Source organism: Anomaloglossus baeobatrachus, chromosome 1, assembly GCF_048569485.1.
Source record: "Anomaloglossus baeobatrachus isolate aAnoBae1 chromosome 1, aAnoBae1.hap1, whole genome shotgun sequence".
In the NCBI taxonomy this organism is placed as follows: Eukaryota; Metazoa; Chordata; class Amphibia; order Anura; family Aromobatidae; genus Anomaloglossus; species Anomaloglossus baeobatrachus.
This window is the reverse complement of record NC_134353.1, coordinates 399,994,476-400,016,604: the sequence shown is the minus strand read 5'-3', so window position 1 is coordinate 400,016,604 and position 22,129 is coordinate 399,994,476. Positions and strand designations below refer to the sequence as shown.

The window sequence follows — 22,129 nt, the reverse complement described above, 5'->3', positions numbered from 1 at the left end:
TCTTAGCTCAATGACAAGCTGAGATCTCGGTTCAATGACAAGCTGAGATCTCATCAACACATGCACCACCTCTGGGTACTATTTTCCTTCAGTCTGCTGCTGGGGGATCAATGGACTGGAGGCGGAATGTGTAGAGATGAGATCTTAAGCCGAGAGAGCTATCTGCGCATGCGCGAACTGCAAGCACCATTATTTTAAGCCGGCACCGCTGACAGAGCATCTCACCCGCCGCACCACCCTGCGCCACACAGCCCCCTCCACAGCCAGCACAGTCCCCATTGCAGCCAGCATAGCCCCCACTGCAGCCAGTACAGCTCCCACCTCAGCCTGGACATCACCCATTCTCCACCTCCCAGTAAGCTACATTCGCCTTATAAGACGCACCCCTCATTTTTCTTCCAAATTTTTGGGAGGAAAAGTGCATCTTATAATCAGAAAAATTTGGTATACCATAGAAATACACTTCAATCGCTAATAAAGCTTCACCATTCAAAAAAAAAAAAAAAAAACTATCCCACTGTTCAAAGTGACTAATAGCTTGTAGATGGTTAAGTTAAAATTGGCAATAAAACATGGAATTTTGTCCATAAGCTATATATTGAGAAAGCACATATCCAATCCTCTCATCTAGTACAGTGAACAGCCCATAATAATGCGGATACGCATGGCATTACCATGATCCTGAGGTGCTGGTATGAAGCCGCCTCCTGAAGTCTTGAGCTGTAACAATCTTGGACTGCGCAGATAAGGCAGAGCTCAGCGAGTTCACCATGTGGAAGACTACCATGTGGATGCTAATTCCAGTCTTTCATATCTGAGCGACATTTTGGGGGTACTCTGTCTCAGCTTGAAACCTCCTGAAATGAGGAGCTTTGTAGAAATATTGTTTTAATTCCCAAATGTTTCACAGAATATTTGTGTTCAACCCCAACATATTCTTGATACAAATCTGCGCCATCTACCAGGATGATGAAGAAGAAATGAGGCTGGACAATGATTCCAAACACATATCCAAGGAAACTCTCAGTTGGTTTCAGAGAAAGAATTGAAAGTTGCTAGAATATTCCAGCAAATCACCTGATCTAAATCGAATGGAATATGGAAACAACTAACGCTCAGAGTTCATAGAAAGTATCAACAGAATTTTCAGGATTTAAATGAGTGTTTGTGTGGAAGGATCGACCAAAATCACACTTGAGCAATGCATGCAACTAGTTTGTCATCACCAACGAAAGCTTTTGCACAAAGTATTAAATAAATTTTAGTAAGCGTGTTCAAGACTTTTTTCCTGTGTCATGGAAATATATGATTTGATTTCTTTGTCTATGTGGATTGAATGGGTTGTTACCAACATCTTGTGGGAAATACATGTCAATAGCACCTTTAGAAATATATTTACTTTTAAAATTGGTGATGCATTCAATACTTATTTCTCCCGCTGCATGTGTATATATGTGGCGCCCTGGACTAGCCAGGTAGCGACAGACGGAACACACACACACACACCCCACCCTAGACAGCTACAACAGTCAGACAAAAACCCTTGTTGCCTCCCTCCAGGGTCTGACGTCCACACCAGGTGGGGCGGAGCCAGGCGGTTGGCCCCACCCACCGAGGAGTTCACAGGCCTGGAGCCGGGGAAAAGGCAGTTAGTTGAGTTTAGGGAGTTGAGTTGAGGAGGAGAATCGAGAGGAGCTGAGACACTGTGTGTGCCTGGGTAGTGGCCCAGGCATTGACAGCAAGGTTGGCAGACGGTGGTGGCCGTCTGCAAGAGTTGGTGGAACTCCGCAGAGCCGTGAGGACCGGGGCTGGGCGGTGGCCCACCGGTACCGAAACGGGGAACGGAGTGAATCTAAGCACACAGGCAGGACCATCGGACCCCGACCAGGCTTGGCGCCGCCGTTAATAGTCAAATCCGAGTGTGACAGGAACCCCAGGGTTTCCTAACAACCAAGTCCCAATTGAAGGCAACTGCTCACACCGTGAGGATATACAGCCACCACCACAGGCTAGAGATCCAAGGGCCAGTGCCTGCGGGCAAAACGGGCTCCTCTGGCACCCATACGCCGGGGAGCGGACTACTGTTGGGAAGCCATCAGAGTCGACACAGTACACAAAGGTGCAGGGAAAGACAGCCACCATCACCTGTCTGGGGAGAGAGACACTGCAGTCGGCTGCGGGACCCGTCCATCCAGCCGTTTGGTTTACTGGAGACTTTGTGCCTCTTTTGCTGAGTGAGTACACCCGTACCATCCGGCACCGCGCCGCGCTGTCCCTGCAACCCTGCACCTCACCAACACTGCCTCCCTGTCACACCACCGGGCCCCGGGACCACCAACCCCTACCCACGGAGGGGGAAAACAACATCCCACCTGCTCCCTAACATCGCTCCCGGGATCCCCGTCACCAGCAGCGGTGGTGCCCATCTTCACCACAACCCGTGGGTGGTGTCACGGACTAAATCCCCAAACAAACCACCCCCTTTTCACTCACGGGCGAGGAGCGCCGCTCAAGTCCCCGGATCCGGCCCACCGCTTGAGCCACCGAGCGGACCCGAGCGTGGCGAGCGCGTCCCCTCCGCCCGCGACATATATATATATATATATATATATGTGTATAATATGTATGTATATATATGTATATATATATATATATATATATACACACACACATACAGGGGTATTCGGCCCCTTTGAATTTTTCTTTTATTTCTCACATTTCAGGCTTCAAACATAAAGATAAAATTTTAATGTTATGGTGAAGAGTCAACAACAAGTGGGACACAATTGTGAAGTTGAACGAAATTTATTGCTTATTTTAAAGTTTTATAGAAAATAATAAACTGAAAAGTGGGGCGTGCAATATTATTCGGCCCCTTTAAGTTAATACTTTGTAGCGCCACCTTTTTCTGTTATTACAGCTGCAAGTCGCTTGGGGTATGTGTCTATCAGTTCTGCACATCGAGAGACTGAAATTCTTGCCCATTCTTTCTTTGCAAATAGCTTGAGCTCAGTGAGGTTAGATGGAGAGGGTTTGTGAACAGCAGTTTTCAGCTTTTTCCACAGATTCTCGATTGGATTCAGTCCTGGACTTTGACTTGGCCATTCTAACACCTGGATACGGTTATTTGTGAATCTTTCCATTGTAGATTTTTCTTTACGTTTGGGATCATTGTCTTGTTGGAAGACAAATCTCCATCCCAGTTTCAGGTCTTTTGCAGACTCCAACAGGTTTTCTTCAAGAATGGTCCTGTATTTGGCTCCATCCATCTTCCCATCAATTTTAACCATCTTCCCTGTCCCTGCTGAAGAAAAGCTGGCCCAAACCATGATGCTGCCATCACCATGTTTGACAGTGGGGATGGTGTGTTCAGGGTGATGAGCTATGTTACTTTTACACCAAACATATCATTTGGCATTGTCCTCAAAAAGTTCGATTTTGATTTCATCTGACCAGAGCACCTTCTTCCACATGTTTGGTGTGTCTCCCAGGTGGCTTGTGGCAAACTTTAAAGAACACTTTTTATGGATATGTTTGAGAAATGGCTTTATTTTTGTCACTCTTCCATAAAGGCCAGATTTATGCAGTGTATGACTGATTGTTATCCTATGGACAGACTCTCCCACCTCAGCTGTAGATCTCTGTAGTTCATCCAGAGTGATCATGGGCCTGTTGGCTGCATCTCTGATCAGTCTTCTCCTTGTTTGAGATGACATTTTTGAGGGACGGTCGGGTCTTGGTAGATTTGCAGTGGCATTGTGACGCCCTGGCCTATCAGGTCGTCACAGGACATTGTGCAATCTGCCCTGCTGCATGGTGTCCATCTCCTCCTTGGTTACGGGTCCCTGGCCTTTGGTGTTGCTAAGAACAAGCCAATCAAAAATCCTAAAAACACTGCACCACACCCACCAGACACACCAGTGGGTAGCCTGAAGGGAATAGGGCCACCCACTTGGGGGGTTGGTTAGGGAGGGTCAGGAGTGTCAGGAGTAGTGAGTTGAGTGTTGACTCTCGAGAGGAGAGGTTACAAGTTAGTTGGAGGAAGTTAGGAGCTGGGCTCCTCAGTTACTAGGTGGCAGACGTTGTCTGGGCCTGGTAGGAGCTGGAACCCCGGTCGCAGGGGATCGTGTCAAGGGGCACAGAACTGTCGAGCAGGGCAGCCGGCAGCCTTGAGCCATCTCCGGGCAGGGGTCAGGGCATGGTGGGGTACGTGGACCGTAGGCCGGGAAGTAGCTTCAAGCATCCTGGTAATTTACCCGACAAGGGTGAAGACTTCATGATTTGTCCTCCACCCGCTCCAAAATTGGGGTACTAGCGCAACGAAGGGGATAGGACTTTCCCAATACACAGTCCAGAAAATCCCAAGTGTGAACCCTGAGAGCAATCTCACTCTGTTAGCCATACGGGTTAGCGGGACCCGACTAGTTTTACACTACAGGGGCCAACCAGTAAAGAAAGTGCCAAGGAAAAGATCACAGGCTAACAAGCAACACCATCGGGCATGGGATCCCAGCGTGCTCATGGGATCCCAGAGTGCTCCCTCCCTGCTACAGCGGTGCTAAGATTTCCGGTTTACAAGTTGTCGGTGTCAGTGTTATTGGACTGAGTGAGTACGCAGTGACCCTTTCCTCCCCAATGGTGCTCCCCTCTCACCACCACCAAGCCCCAGGGCACTTCCCCCTACCCACGGAGGGGTTAAACACCTGTCTGCCATTCCATCGCAACCGGGCGCTCACAACAGTAGCGGTGGTATTCCACCTTACCACACACCGTGGGTGGTGTCATGAACTCTAACCACAAAATCCCCTGGAAATACTCCCTTTTATTTCGATTGTCCGCGTGACCCCTCCCGGGTACGGAGACCCCTCGAGCCACCGGATCCGAGCAGCAGCCCGGCTGCTGGCGCTGGGGCGGTACAGTATAATACTTCTTCCATTTCAATATGATCGCTTGCACAGTGCTTCTTGGGATGTTTGAAGTTGTGGAAACCTTTTTGTAACCAAATCCAGCTTTAAATTTCTCCACAACAGTACCATGGACCTGCCTGTTGTGTTCCTTAGTCTTCATGATGCTCTCTGTGCTTTAAACAGATCACTGAAACTATCACAGAGCAAGTGCATTTATACGGAGACTAGATTACACACAGGTGGCTTATATTTATCATCATCAGTCATTTAGGACAACATTGGATCATTCAGAGATCCTCAATGAACTTCTGGAGTGAGTTTGCTGCACTGAAAGTAAAGGGGCCGAATAATATTGCACGCCCCACTTTTCAGTTTATTATTTTTTCTAAAAGTTTAAAATAAGCAATACATTTCGTTCAACTTCACAATTGTGTCCCACTTGTTGTTGATTCTTCACCATAACATTAAAATTTTATCTTTATGTTTGAAGCCTGAAATGTGAGAAAAGGCCGAAAAATTCAAGGGGGCCGAATACTTTCGCAAGGCACTGTGTATATATATATATATATATATATATATATATATATATATATATACACACATATACAGCGGGAGAAATAGGTATTGAATGCTTCACCAATTTTCGAAATTTACAATACAGACCAAAGGTTTGGGCACACCTTCTCATTGAAAGAGTTTTCTTAAATTTCATAACTCTGAAAATTGTAGATTCACATTGAAGGCATCAAAACTATGAATTAACACATGTGGAATGAAATACTTAACAAAAAAGTGTGAAACAACTGAAAATATGTCTTATGTTCTTCAAAGTAGCCACCTTTTGCTTTGATTAATGCTTTGCACACGTTTGGCATTCTCTTGATGAACTTCAAGAGGTAGTCACCGGAAATGGTCTTCCAACAGTCTTGAAGGAGTTCCCAGAGATGCTTAGTACTTGTTGGCCCTTTTGCCTTCACTCTGCAATCCAGCTCACACCAAACCATCTCGATTGGGTTCAGGTCTGGTGACTGTGGAGGCCAGGTCATCTGGTGTAGCACCCCATCACTCTCCTTCTTAGTCAAATAGCTCTTACACAGCCTGGAGGTGTGTTTGTGGTAATTGTCCTGTTGTAAAATAAATGATGGTCCAACTAAACGCAAACCGGATGGAATAGCATGCCGCTGCAAGATGCTGTGGTAGCCATGCTGGTTCAGTTTGCCTTCAATATTGAATAAATCCCCAACAGTGTCACCAACACAGCACCCCCACACCATCACACCTCCTGCTCCATGCTTCACGGTCAGAACCAGGCATGTAGAATTCATCCGTTCATCATTTAGCGTCGCACAAAGACACGGTGGTTGGATCCAAAGATCTCAAATTTGGACTCATCAGACCAAAGCACAGATTTCCACTGGTCTAATGTACATTCCTTGTGTTCTTTAGCCCAAACAACTCTCTTCTGATTGTTGCCTGTCCTTAGCAGTGGTTTCCTAGCAGCTATTTTACCATGAAGGCCTGCTGCACAAAGTCTCTTCTTAACAGATATTCTAGAGATGAGTCTGCTGCTAGAACTCTGTGTGGCATTGACCTGGTCTCTAATCTGAGCTGCTGTTAACCTGCGATTTCTGAGGCTGGTGACTCGGATAAAGTTATCCTCTGCAGCAGAGGTGACTCTTGGTCTTCCTTTCCTGGGGCGGTCCTCACGTGAGCCAGTTTCTTTGTAGCGTTTGATGGCGTTTGCCACTGCACTTGGGGACACTTTCAAAGTTTTGCCAATTTTTCGGACTGACTGACCTTCATTTCTTAAAGTAATGATAGCCACTCATTTTTCTTTATTTAGAATTTGTATTATGGCAAGAAACAAGCAGCTAACAGTCTATTCAGTAGGACTATTAGCTGTGTATCCACCAGACTTCTGCACAACACACTGATTGTCCCAACCCCATTTATAAGGCAAGAATTCCCACTTATTAAACCAGACAGGGCACACCTGTGAAGTGAAAACAATTTCCGGTGACTAACTCTTGAAGCTCATCAAGAGAATGCCAAGCGTGTGCAAATCAGTAATCAAAGCAAAAGGTGGCTACTTTGAAGAACCTAGAATATAAGACATATTTTCAGTTGTTTCACACTTTTTTGTTAAATATTTCATTCCACATGTGTTAATTCATATGAGTATTTTGATCACATGATAACTTATATACATGTTGTCCTACTCCAAGCTGTGTAGGCTTGAGAGCCAACTACCAATTAAGTAAATACGGTGATGTGCATCCCTGTAGTGAGGAGGGGTGTGGTATAATGACATCAACACTCTATATAAGGTGTGCTTAATTATTAGGCAACTTCCTTTCCTTTGGCAAAATGGGTCAGAAGAGAGATTTGACGGGCTCTGAAAAGTCCAAAATTGTGAGATGTCTTGCAGAGGGATGCAGCAGTCTTGAAATTGTCAAACTTTTGAAACGTGATCAGCGAACAATCAAGCGTTTCATGGCAAATACCCAACAGGGTCGCGAGAAGCGTGTTGGGCAGAAAAGGCGCAAAATAACTGCCCATGAATTGAGGAAAATCAAGCGTGAACCTGCCAAGATGCCATTTGCCACCAGTTTGAACATATTTCAGAACTGCAACGTCACTGTAGTATCAAAAAGCACAAGGTGTGCCATACTCAGGGACATGGCCAAAATAAGGAAGACTGAAAAATGACCACTTTTGAACAAGAAACATATGGTATAACATCAAGACTGGGCCAAGAAATATCTTAAGTTTGATTTCTCAAAGTTTTTATGGACTGATGAAATGAGAGTGTCCCCCCCCCCCCGTGTCAACAGCCGAGCTGCTCGGATCCGGGTACTCAGTGGCTCGAGGGTCTGCCGACACGGGGGTCGTGCGGCCACTCAAATGTAGGGGGTATTTACAAGGGGCAGTATAGAGTTTGTGACACCACCCATGGTATGTGGTAATTAGGAGTACCACCGCTGCAGTTGGGAGTACCCGGCGATGATGGAATGGGGCAGCGAGGTGTTTTGACCCTCCATAGGTAGGGGGAATACCCCGGGATTCGTTGATGGTACGGGAAGTGCCGTTGGATACAAGGGGATCAGTGTTGTTCTCACTCAGTCCATTAAGGTGACACCGACAACTAATCAAGCAAGTCTCTGGACACCAATGCCGCTGAGGAGAGCTTAGTTTGGGTCCCGTCCCCAATGGTGCTGCCTGGTGATCCGTGACCTGCCTCCTGGCACTGTTATATTCTTTGGTGGTCCCGGTAGTGTTAAACTTGCTGGGTCCCGCTCCCCACTATGGCTATGTGTGGGAGCTTGCTCTCAGGGTTCACGCTTGGGATTTTCTGGACCGTTTTGAGAGGAAAGTCCTATCCCCCTCGTACCCCAACCCCAGCTCCTCTAGGCCCAGACCACCATCTGCCACCTAGATTGCTTCCCAGGAGCCCTGATCCTGACCAACTCTCACTTTCACTTCTCAGACCCGACTCTCTCCTTCTGACACTCCTGACCTCTCCTCTCCAACCCCCCAGGTGGACGACACTATTCCACTCAAGCTGTCCTCTGGTGTGTTTGGTGGGTGCGGTGCAGGGTGTACCTAAGATGTGATTAACTGATGTAGGCAACACCATGTAGTTAGGGACCCTAAGCCAAGAAGGAGGTGGATACTGCACGGAAGGGCAGATTGTGCAATACCCTGTGACAACCCGATAGTCCAGGGGAGTCACATTCCCCCTTGGTTAAATGTAGCTAGTCCTTGAGCTACCACACATCAGAGGGTTTTTTTTTTTCAAAACTGTAAAATAGAAAAGAAGAACATTTTTATTAACAGGTTTCATCCCACATTAAGGAGGCTTTGCACTTAAACGTTACGATAACTTTAGAGTTCGTTATTTCAGCAATGGAACGCTACCGGTTACGTTAGTAGTGGAGGCTCAACCTGCTCTGTTGCAGCCTTTTCTGCGATAGTCCAGTCCCAACGTCCTGGATCCCATTAACCTGCCACCCAAACAACCTGACCTGCTGCATACCCATTTGTGGGTCCGTGACCAGGTTAAGGTCCTGAGTGTTGCAAAAGACGACTCTGATGGGCACAGGAGGTGCAACTATTTACAATACACAAGTCTGTGTTGGTCACAACCAGTCCCATGACCATGGTCCATTTTTACTACTAAACATTGGTGCATAAATATAACGAAGTCCATGCACCTGGTGCACACATTATATGATCTTTTCCTAATCAGGTGACTTTTTCTATTGATTTAAACCTGGTTGATTAAAACACTGTTTCATAACATTACTCTATATGGAAAATAACAAACTTTGTAAAACAATAAAAGAAAACACAGATGCCTAACAGTTTATACTTTCACGTTACACGACCGGGTCCCGTAGCCATGCTTCCTTGCGACTTCGCACCACTGACGCCGGTACACACTCTTCCTCCATCATCACCTGCTTGATCACATCCAGGGCATACCTGCCCCGCTTTCCACAATGCCAAGTATAGGTGACCATATCCTCTGGCTCCAGATTTCGCTCGTGGTGTCCCACGGGGAGGTACTGTGCCACATCCCGTCGCGACACAAACACCCCGGCTGTGAGGCCTGCCTCCCGGATGAACCCCCATCCCTAAACCGGGTCAAAATGATCCACCAGACCACGGTACCATGGCCCTTGGACTCGGGAAGCAGCGCTTCTCACCTGCTCTTTCTCTTCTCGGTTGCGGGCGGCAAGTTACCGTCGTCGCCAGTCTCATGCTGTCATCTCCATTTGCAGCTCCTGCTGGTGTCGTTCCCAGTAGGGGGAGTCAGCGTCCGGCCTCGGCTCCCTAGCTGGCATAGGCTTTAGTTGTACTCTTGCTGCCCCAACGGCCGTTGGGATGCCACGGGGTGGTGGAATCGGCAGCTCTCCAGGCTTCACCTTCACCATTGTGAACAAAGGAACCGACTGCTACGCAGCCGGGGTTGCAGAGTCCGGGTGCTCCGCCTCTAAGGACGGGCCCGGTGATGCGGCCGGGTCTGGTCGGGCCGGTGTTGGGGTGACCGATGTCATGACCTGGTTGGGTGACGGAACCAGGGGTTCCACAGCTGCTTCTTCATTAAAGGGGGCTGAGGTTTCCGCTGCCATGGTGTGGGAGCAGGCAGCTCGGCGTCCGCCGAGGATGGGGTTGGTGGCGGCAGAGTGCTTGCTGGGAGTGGGGGCTACAGCCGCATTGGCCGGATTAAGGTAATCAACAGGGACTGGGTAACCGCTTACCCTCTCTTCACGTGGGATTTAGATCTCACGGGCTCGTACCGCCACCACCAGGCTCCTCATCTCTTTCCTCCAGTGGTCCAATATTTACAGGAACTGCATCCTTCTGCAAAGCTGCTCCGTCTCTTCCTCAATCCAGGTTGCGGTCCCTGGAACGACATGTTCCGGTGACCAGCTCCGTTCAGCTGCCATCTTTCCTCTGCGGGGTCCAGGAACGTTATGGCAGAGTCCTGGCATCCCTGCTTCTCTTCCGCTGCTACATGCCGTCACGTCCCCTCGGTTTTCGCCCACCACTCACCTTGGTGCTGTGGCCTTCTGGGAACTTACGTTTCCGGGCTCACTCTCAGGATGAAGGGCGGGGCTTCGGTTTCGCACGCTTTCAATGGCGAAGACGGCATTTTGGCACCAAAAGATGGCGGAAGATGGCGCAAATGGCGGGAAACGTGAATTTTGACTTGCGGTTTCGACTTCTAAGGCGCACGTCACCCAGGTAAGTGGGTGCTGCTCGAATCCTGTTTGTGACGCCAGGAATTTGAGGTGTACCGCCCCCTTGTCAGCAGCTGAGCTGCTCGAATCCGGGTACTCAGTGGCTCGAGGGTCTCCGGACCCGGGGGTCGTGCGGCCACTCAAATGAAGGGGTTATTTACAAGGGAAGTATAGAGTTCGTGACGCCACCCATGGTATGTGGTAATTAGGAGTACCACCGCTTCTCAGCAGCCCTGTTCCTGACCTCCTCTCACTTTCACTTCTCAGACCCGACTCTCTCCTTCTGACTCTCCTGACCTCTCCTCTCCAACCCCCCAGGTGAGCGTCTATTCCACTCAAGCCATCCACTGGTGTGTTTGGTGGGTGTGGTGCAGGGTGTATCTAGGATTTGATTAGCTGATGTAGGCAACACCATGTAGTTAGGGACCCTAAACCAAGAAGGAGGTGGATACTGCATGGAAGGGCAGATTGTGCAATATCATGTGATGACCCGATAGTCCAGGGGCATCACAAGAGTTTCTCTTGATCGGCCAGATGGATGGGCTAGAGGCTGGATCAGTAAAGGGCAAAGAGCCCCACTCCGACTCAGATACCAGAAAAGTGGAGGTGGGGTACTGGTATGGGCTGGCATCATCAAAGATGAACTTGTGGTACCTTTTCGGGTTGAGGACGGAGTGAAGCTCAACTCCCAGACTTACTGCCATTTTCTGGAAGACAACTTCTTCATGCAGTGGTACAGGAAGAAGTCGTATCGTTCAAGAAAAACATGATTTTCATGCAGGACAATGCTCCATCACATGCATCAAACTACTCCACAGCGTGGCTGGCCAGAAAAGGTCTAAAAAATGAGAAAATAATGACATGGCCCCCTTGTTCACCTGATCTGAACCCCATAGAGAACCTGTGGTCCCTCATAAAATGTAAGATCTACAGTGAGGGAAAACAGTACACCTCTCGGAACAGTGTCTGGGAGGCTGTGGTGGCTGCTGCATGCAATGTTGATCGTAAACAGATCAAGCAACTGACAGAATCTATGGATGGTAGGCTGAGTGTCATCATAAAGAAAGGTGGCTATATTGGTCACTAATTTTTTTGAGTTTTATTTTTGCATGTCAGAAATGTTTATTTCTAAATTTTGTGACATTATATTGGTTTACCTGGTGAAAATAAACAAGTGAGATGGGAATATATTAGGTTTTTATTAAGTTGCCTAAGAATTCTGCACAGTAATAGTTACCTGCACAAACAGATATCCTCCTAAGATAGCCAAATCTTAAAAAAAAAACACTTCAACTTCCAAAAATATTAAGCTTTGATATTTATGGATCTTTTGGGTTGATTGAGAACATTGTTGTTGATCAATAATAAAAAAAAATCTTCTAAAATACAACTTGCCTAATAATTCTGCACACAGAAGGCACGGCGGGGTACACGGACACAAGGTCGGGGAGACGCTTCAGGCAACCCGGCAATTAACCTGCGGAGAGCGGCGCCTTTGTGGACTGTTCCCACTAGCTCCAGGGCTATACCCCGCTTTTTATCAGCACGCTAATTCTACCTTGCTGCCACTCTGAACCTTCATCTATTCACAACTCATGAATCACGTATCCTTCCTATTAGTAATCACATGCTATCCACATTATAACACTCTAAAATTAACTTCATTTGATTACAGACTTCTGAAATTGTTCATCAGATATTAATCTGCACACAGGTTAGCCCCTTGGGCCGACTATACAGGTGATCCTAGACCTATTCAACAGCTTAGGTAAGATTCTAATGCAATTACATTAGTCTGTTTGTTTTAATGTTTTGTTTATTGAGGCAAAAAATAGGAATACATAGTCAACAGAAAGCACAGTCTTAACTAATATTATTACAATTGTTACAAAAGCTTCCCCTACATCTCCATGACTCTTACTACCTGTGCAATATCTGATCTTAGCCAAATAATAATAAACTTATCCATCAGGCAATGGGGAAGACCGATCTAGGTTATCAGCCTGGTTTCTGGATTAATATGAAACAAATTTATAACAGTAAGTAACATATGAATTAGAGATAGGGGGGATAGTTGGAATATAGGAAAGCATGGTTATTTCACATGAAATTCAGATAAGAGAGTCGGGTTAGCAGGTTCAGGAGACGGATAGAGAAGGGGAAGGGGTAGAAGAGATAGGAAAGAGGGAAAAGATTTTGGTCTTAGGTCCACTCAAACCGTGGGCAGAATGATCTGCAGGCCGTCATTCAACTTGTTGGTTGGGGAGGTAAGGTGACTTGCAGTACACTATGTTGCCTTCTGCGAAGTGACTACTGAAAATTGAGGTTTAGACTTATAGACCTGCCATGCGTTCCATACCTGGAGGAAAGAGAGCATATTCTGACTAGAAAGGGCTGAGAGTTCTTCAACATAATATAAATGATCAATTTTCAGCAAGAGCTGCGTGAGAGTGGGAATTTTCGTTGTGCGCCACAATTGAGCAATAAGAAGTTTACAGGCTGAACCCACAAATGACACTAATTTCGAAGTAGCTTTATCTTTAGGCCACATTGGGAAGTTCAGGAGCATTTGCCTAGGGTCCAGGACCCCCTTTTTGCCTGTGAGGTCAAATATTAACTGTGATGCTGTCTTCCAGAAGGTTTGAATAATCGGACATGTCCACCACACATGTAGATATGTTCCTTTGTCCCTCTCGCATCTCCAGCACTGATCTGAAGTGGAAGAACTCCAAGTATTAGATGAGGTGGGGACAATGTACCATCTCTCAATCACTTTGAAAGAATTCTCTTGAACTCTCACACAACATGACGGACCGTGTGAGGCATTATATATTTGGCTCATTTGTAAGTCGGTAAATGTGGTCTTCAGGTCCCTTTCCCATCTCAGTATATAGGCTCTCTTCACCACCAGTTTTTTTGTAAGCAAGGCATGGTATAAATTAGAAAGAATTTTTCTGGGGGCCCGAGTTTGCATGCAGAAAGATTCAAATGTAGTTAAAGGTCTATCGAGATGGGTATGAGGTAATAATGGTTGGATCACATGTTTTAATTTCGTATGATGGAGAAATGTAAGCTTAGAAAGAAGGGGGTTCGTACACATTTCCTGTTTAGATATCAAAGAGCCATCTACTAAAAGATCTGCCACCGGAACCTTTGCATTGGTTAGGTATGTGGATTTCGTGGACGCGGCTTGGTTTACATCGGCGTCTAATATGTCTGAAACTTGGGTTAGAGGGGAAAGAGGTGGGGCCAATATCTCTCTATTTTCCTTCCAGTTCTGCAAAAGTGTTCTCGTTAGTTCATTTGTATAGATTCTTTTATCTCTCTGGCTGGGAGGGGAAAGTAGCAGAGATCGTAGAGAGGTGGGAGCTAGGTATTCTTCTATCGATGTCCATAATTTACTCGGTGGACGTCTGATCCAGTCCACCGTTCTTGAGAGGACGGCGGCTTGATAGTATAATGATATATTAGGCAGTCCCATGCCCCCTTTGTCTTTTGGAAGGTTCAATGTTTGGAAGTTGATTCTCGGTTTATGTTTGTTCCAGACATAGTTGGAGATTAAAGAATTACATTGGGAGAGAAAAGCTTTGGGAATTTGTATGGGTAACATTTGGAAAAGGTAGAAAAACGTTGGGAGTATGATGCTTTTAATTAAGTTTTTCCGACCCATCCACGAAAGAAAGGGAGCCTTCCACGAGGATATTTGTGCGGTAAGTTTAGGGAAAAGGGGCTTGTAGTTGAGATCAAACAAGGACTTGAAAGTTTTCCCTAGTTTGATGCCAAGGTATGTTATGTGACTATTTGGCCATCGAAAAGGAAACGATTTTTGGAGAGACTTGGTAACTTTACTGGCAATATTAATGCTTAATGCTTCTGATTTAGATAGATTAATTTTGAAGTTAGACCAGTGGCCGTATTCCTCTAGTAATTTCATAAAAGCAGGGAAACCCCTTTCCGGCCTGGACATTACCACCAACAAGTCAGGCAAAGGCGGCGGACTTGTGGTGAATTCCCTGTAGGCTGAACCCCTCGATTTCCTGATCTTGCTGGATGGAAATTAACAATGGCTCCATGACCAAGACAAAGAGTAGGGGGGATAGGGGGCATCCCTGTCTTGTGCCATTTTTTATGTCAAGGGGATCGGTGAGAGTGTTGTTTATCCTAATCCTGGCCGTGGGGGATGTGTACATCTGTAGGATTGCGCGTATGGCATTTGGGGGGAAATGGAAGGCCTCCAACGTTCCCTGCAAGAAAGTCCATTCCACCCTGTCAAACGTCTTCTCGGCGTCCGTTGCCAGCAGCACCAGAGGCAGCTTATGGGTCCTGGCGTGTTGCATTAAATTTATCACTCTTAGCGCATTATCCTTCCCCTCTCTACCTCTAACGAATCCAGATTGCTCTGGGGAGATGAGGTCTGGAAGGATATTCGCCACTCGATTGGCAATTAAGCTAGCATATATCTTTAGGTCCACATTCAAGAGTGAGATGGGCCTATAGTTTCCACAACACTCCGGATCTTTCCCGTCTTTGTGTATTAATGATATGTGAGCCTCTAATGCTTGCTTGGGTATAGGGTCGCCGAGTAGTAGAGCGTTGAATGTTGCTAGGAGGTGATCTCCCAGGATGTCAAAGAATTTTTTATAATAAATAATGGGAAGGCCATCCGGACCTGGTGCCTTCCCCAAGGGGCTTCTGGACAGGATGGACTGAACCTCGCAATTACATTAGTCTGATTTATCTGTTCACCATACACTTGAACTCATTCATTACAGCATTCACACACACACACACACACACACACACACACACATATATATATATATATATATATATATATATATTATATAAAGCTGAATGTGTGTATGGATGTGTGTGTGTATAGATGTGTGTGTGTATGTGTGTGTGTGTGTGTATGTCCGGGATTGCTATCTGCATCGTCGCAGCTACAGCCACAAAATTTTGCACACTCACATTTCTGGACCCAGAAAGCGTCATAGGCTATGTTTGAGGGGAGATTTTAAACCCGCGCTTTACAGTTATTCACCAAAAAACCTGCCTCCATTAAAGCGAATGGAGCTGGGAGCCACAGTGCAGCCAGAACTTCAGAAGAATGCGCAGCCACGCCCGTATATGGAATGTTGGCGTGTCACAATGCACTCAGGGAAAGAGACAGACACAGACAGGGAAAGAAACAGACATAGACAGGGTAAGAGACAGACACAAAAGAGACAGACACAGACAAAGAGACAGACTGACAAGGAAAGAGACAGACACAGACAAAGAGACAGAGACAGACACAGGGGAACAGACAGACAGGGAAAGAAAGGGAAAGAGACAGACAGGGTAAGAGACAGACAAAGACTGGTAAAGAGAAAGACAAAGAGACAGACACAGGGAAAGAGACAGACAGGGAAAGAGACAGACAGGGAAAGAGAGGGAAAGAGACAGACAGGGAAAGAGACAGACAGGGAAAGTGACAGAGATAGATAGACAGACAGGGAAAGAGATAGACAGACAGGGAAAGAGATTGAGACAGACGGAGAAAGAGACAGAGACAGTCAGAGACAGACAGGGAAAGAGACAGACAGACAAAGAGATAGAGACAGAGATATATATACAGATAGAGAATGGGAGAGAAACAAAGAGACAGTTACTATCCCGGGCGTTAATACATTCTATTTATACATTCTATCCCGGAAATGTTAATACATTCTATTTTGTCAACAACAGTTATTAACCTGGGCGAAGCTAGTATATATATATATATATATATATATATATATATATATATATATATATATATATATATAAAACCCTTTACCTTCTAAGCAACATCAAAGAATCAATTCTTCAGTTTTTCTATGTACACTTACACACAGTTTTTTAAAGAAATTTCTAGGGGGCGTTGTTCCAAACATGTTGAAGAACTAACTGCAGATCTTCCATGGATGTAGGCTGTGGATCTTATACAGTGTTGATGATTTTGAAATAAGGGCTCTGTTGGTGGCATATTATTGGTTTTAATGATATTGGATGTATGTTTTTGACTAATTGTCCTGCAACAGAATACATTTTGAGCCAATCAGATGCCTGCTTGATGGTAGCTCTTTTTTTTTACCATTGTGGATAGCATTAAACCTAACTAAATCTCCAATTCTATTTGCTGAAATATAGCCCAAACTTGCAGTAAACTCCACCAGGCAGTCGAGTTCTCCTGCTTTCATTTTGCTGCCCCAGTTCCTATGTTTTTGTGCCGCCCCCGTGCAAGCAGCCGGCGCTGCTCGGATCCGGGCCTTCATTGGTGGTGGCTCGAGGGTCTCCGGACCCGGGGGTCTCGCGGACACAACGAATAAAAGGGGGGATGTAGATGTACGGGCTAGGCCGTATTAAGTTCGTGATGCCACCCGCGGTGTGTGGTGAGGTGGGACACCACCACTGCAGTTGTGGGGCACCCGGGGGAGATGTTGTGGCAGCTAGTTGTTAACCCCTCCGTGGGTAGGGATGGTGGCCCCAGGACCCAGTGTCTCAGTGCAGGGTATAGCGACCGCAGGGAGTGTTTGTGTACTCACTGTTAATAAACCACACAAGTCTCTGGTAAACCAAGGTGATGGTGGCCGGTGTTGTGGCCGGATGCATTCGGGTCCCCCACCCGGCTGGTGGTCTTTATCCTTTTCTCTGCACTGTTTTGTGTAAGGTGGACTTCCTATTGTGAAACTCAGGAGTCCGGTCCCGGCTGGATGTGGCCTAAGGAGCCGTGCCCGCAGATGCTGGCCCGTGGGATCTATGGGCCCTGGCGGTGACCTCCTATCCCTGTCGGTGGGCTGTTGTCTTCTATGAGGGACTTTGGGTGGGACAGGACCTCTAGTCCTGGCCTCAATCGGTGAATTAACCAGTCCGCTTGTTTCCGGATCTGGCTTCAGGGTCCGAGTACCCGGTTCTGCCGAGCAGTCTTCCCGTCTCCTGCTGATGGAGACCACCGTCTGCCTCCTAGCCAGAGGCACCAGGGCTCCTACACCAGTGGGCGGAGCCAGGCGGTTGGCTCTGCCCACCGAAGAGTTCACAGGCCCGGAGGCAGGATAACAGGCTAAATTAGTCTTGACAGTGGAGTGAAGTGGAGTCAAGTTCAAGGGCAGACCTGTGCTCAGGCCTGCCAAAGTCGACACCAGGTGTCTGGGTTGGAGCCCAGTCACCTCTGGGAAAGAGGCAGACATGGTGGCCGCCTGCAGGAGCTGGGATTACAGCCGGTGGAACCGTAGGGACCGGGGATGGGTGGTGGCCCGCCGGTACCGATCCGGGGAACCGATTGGAAACCGGAGCACCAGGAGGGGTACTCAGACCCTCAGACCCAGTACGAGGCCCAGAAACAACTAGGCTAAGTCAAATCAACTGATTGAGGACTGGACTTTAGGACCTTTCCCACACAAGACCCGACTGAAGACAACAGCCCAACCATTAGGGTAAAGCCACCGCCAAGGCATAGAGACCCAAGGGGCCAGCGTCTGTGGGTAAACAGGGCTCTTCTGACACACAGCAAGCAGGGGAGCGGACTACCATTGCTTAGGCATAAGAGTCATAACTTTCACACAAGAGAGGTGCAGGAGAAAGGCGGAAACCACCAACCTGTTAAGGGGAAACTGCAGCTGGTTGCGGGCACCGTTCACCATCTTGTTTGGTTTACCAGAGACTCCAGCATATTTTCTCATAGTGAGTACAACAGTGCCTTCGGGCCGCACACCGCGCCGCACCGCACCGACACCCCAGCACGCATCCGTTCCCTCGCCTCAGCACCTCTCTCGGGCCCCCGGGACCATCATCCCCCTACCCACGGAGGGGGTCAACACCAAGCTGCGCAACACCATCCTCGGGAGCCTAGTCAACGGCAGAGGTGGTGTCCATCCATTCACCACAACCCGTGGGTGGCGTCACGAACTTAAAATACCTTACAAACCACCTCGGCCCCGGCCGTGGACTTCCCCACCAAAGTCCCTACGTGCAGCGCCAAACCCCCTTTACGAGCGACGTGACCCTCGGGTCCATGGTGAGCTCGAGCCACCCATCAACGAGCACGGATCCGAGCGGCTCGGCAGACGGCCGAGCCCCGGGGCAGTACACGAGCACACCTGAAAAGACAAGCGGCGGCCAAGGTGGTAACGGCGTCAGTGTCCCTGCCAGGTAGGGGGAGAAGAGAACAAAGGGGTATGGGGCAGGAAAGCAACAGAACGGACATACATCCTGTAATTTCCATAATTCCACATCTTTTCTATCTTTAAGTTGCAATTGCAATATTGAGGAATGATTTAAATGTCTCTTTTGCTTGCTTACATTGTATTTTGTTCCTTGATAAATATAAACTGTTGTTACGTCTATTTTTTTTAAAGCATTCTGTCTTCGCAGCATTTTTTGTCATGCCTGCCTAAAACGTTTGCATTTTGCTATATATGTACAATACATGTGGCTTTAGCTATATGGGGGAATATAACACTACACAAAAGGATGACACAACAAAAAAAGAGTATCACGGTCTCAAAATAAAATGAGCGTTTCCATCTTGTACACTATTGACCATGCAAGCTTTATGGGCACAAAGCCTCCTCCACCAGTCAAAGGCAGAAATGAATAGGAAAAATTGCAAAACATTTTACATACTGTAGATGTTACACTCTGGATCATCATATTTTGGGTAAGAGATTGTATTATATCTGAGTAAGAATAGATATGATTTAGTTAATAAAGGAGAATAATGGAGGCGTAAATGGTAGTGGTTTATCGCCCTGATCACAATAAATGTGCATGTCTATTGATAAGAATATTTGTGAAATTCACCTAAAACAAGTAATTTATCACATTTAATGTTTGCAATTCTTTAATGTGAGTATGCCTTTGTTGCATTATCACAGTAATCCACATTCCCACTTTTTTATTTAGATGAGAAAGATTCCTTTTGTCATGGATCTGTGATCAATGGATATTTTCATGGCTTTATCCAAACAAAAAATGGTACATTTTACTTAGAATATGAGCAGCATAAGAATGGCACAGTGGAATCATACATGTATCATGAGAGAGATATTGGTAAGTAAGGACTGAAATATGTATCCTAAATATATAATGCTTTCACTAGGATATCATCTAATAAAAGGGTATCACATGCTTGTCCTGGATTACCATTTATTCATCCAAAGTCACAAACTTTTTTTCATAGCTTAAGGCAACATAATTATCTACTACTCTGCTATAAATCTGACAGGACTTAGACATTTTAGACATACTTTGTGTCATGATCCAGGCCAGCTTTTCCCTGCTGTGTTTTCTCCCAGCTCCGGCCTAGTCATGTCAGGGGTTAACTACACCGGATCCCGGGACACTATATCTTGGTGCTGCACCTATGGTTCAGCGCCTGTGATATTTCTACCTTGCAGTGTGTATACTGGCTCTGGTGAGTGTTCCCAATGTGTCCTGCCTCCCTGCTACTGTGTCCTGACCTGTACCCTACCTTGTTCATCTGCCTGTCCTGGTCCGTGACTACCCGTTCCTGTCTGCTGATTTCCCCTGTCTTAACCTGTTTGTCCTCCTCCCTTATCTGTATTTGGACTTACCAGCCGCTGACCCGTATCCTTGCTCCTGACTCTGGCATTCGTCTCTCCCCTTTGGTTTGTACGCTACTCTTCTGTTTCTGACTTTTTCCTAGCTCCTGACCACGATTTGTCTCTCCCTGTGCTGCTGTCTTAGACCTCTTGCTGCTGACTCAGATTACTGACTACTCTGCTGACCCCTAGTGGTTACTTGCTAAACTGCACTCTGAACCTACATTACCTGTGGCTTCAGTAACTTCAGTAGTGCAGCTTGACACTTTGTCATATAAACGACTTTACCGAAGCCTATGAATGGATTCATGAAGCCAAAAGCACAATGCATGATCAAGACAAAGACAACAGACACCTACTTTGTACTCTTTAAAATAGAGTAGTAAGCTTAAAATCTATTGTGGGAAATGTGTTTGATTGGTGGTAGAATGTAATATTATAAGTGATCTCCAGCACACTTTTACTAAGGACAGAAGTTGCAAAACTAACCTGATGTGTTTTTATGAATCGGTAAGTAATGAACCCTGGACACATGAGTAGCTGTGGACAGGGCCGTATTTACCATTAGGCACCTGTGGTCCCGTGCCTAGGGCGGCAGGATGCAGGGGGCGGCACCTTCTAGCAGTAAAGAAAAAAAAAATTTTTTTTTTTTACACATTCATTAAATCCGCTGTATTTTCGGAGGGGGGAGGGGGGAGAGGCGCACCTTTATTTATTTGTATCCACGTCAATTAAGACGCGAATGCAGACAAACTGCGGCGGCCGGGCACAGAGAGCTGATTGACCCCGGAACTGCCGGCGCCTGCACTTCCGGGGTCACAGGCGCGCCAATCAGCTCCTTCCTCTGTGCTGCTTCCAATGCTGTGTGGATTTCACATGCAGAGCTCACAGCAGGACACCACAGAGGACACCGCGATGAAAGCCGGTGTCAGAAGAGGATACTCACGTGAGCCAGGAAGATGACGGCGGGCCCTGGAGCAGGTAAGTGCTCGCAGAGCTGAAGATTCATAAGGAGCGTGGGGGTGTCTCTAATGCAGACTGGAGATCTGCGTATGGAGTGGGAGGAGAGAGGCTGATACTGGGGGAGACTTGGGGGAAGAGAAGCTGATACTGGGGGAGGCTGGGAGGAGAGAGTATGATGCTGGGGAGGCTGGGAGGGGGGAGGCTGATGTTGCGGAAGGCTGGGATGGGGGGAGGCTGATGCTGGGGGAGGCTGGGAGGAGGGAGGCTGATGCTGAGGGAGGCTGATGCTGGGGGAGGCTGGGAGGAGAGAGGCTGATGCTGGGGGAGGCTGGGAGGAGGGAGGCTGATGCTGAGGGAGGCTGATGCTGGGGGAGGCTGGGAGGAGAGAGGCTGATGCTGGGGGAGGCTGATGCTGGGGGAGCCTGGGAGGAGGGAGGCTGATGCTGAGGGAGGCTGATGCTGGGGGAGACTGGGAGGAGAGAGGCTGATGCTGAGGGAGGCTGATGCTGGGGGAGGCTGGGAGGAGAGAGCGGGAGGCTGGGAAGAGAGAGGCTGATACTGGGGGAGACTGATTCTGGGAGAGTTTGGGAGGAGAGAGGCTGATGCTGGGGGAGGCTGGGAGGAGAGAGGCTGGTGCTGGGGGAGGCTGGGAGGAGGGAGGCTGATGCTGGGGGAGGCTGGGAGGAGGGAGGCTGATGCTGAGGGAGGCTGGGAGGGGGGAGGCTGATGCTGAGGGAGGCTGATGCTGGGGGAGGCTGGGAGGAAAGAGGCTGATGCTGAGGGAGGCTGATGCTGGGAGAGGCTGATGCTGCGGGAGGCTCGGAGGAGAGAGGCTGATGCTGAGGGAGGCTGATGCTGGGAGAGGCTGATGCTTTGGGAGGCTCGGAGGAGAGAGGCTGATGCTGAGGGAGTCTGATGCTGGGGGAGG

The 22,129-nt window shown here is 47.5% G+C and overlaps 1 protein-coding gene across 2 annotated transcripts in view; it reads left to right on the top strand.

The window, feature by feature from the left end:
- Positions 1-22,129, top strand: part of LOC142293815 (disintegrin and metalloproteinase domain-containing protein 10-like) — a 405,039-nt gene that overhangs the window by 128,971 nt on the left and 253,939 nt on the right. For both annotated transcript variants that reach the window (XM_075337844.1, XM_075337843.1), the window contains exon 4: positions 19,580-19,726. In XM_075337844.1, the coding sequence (XP_075193959.1) occupies positions 19,580-19,726 (147 nt within the window). The remainder of the gene's footprint in view (positions 1-19,579; positions 19,727-22,129) is intronic.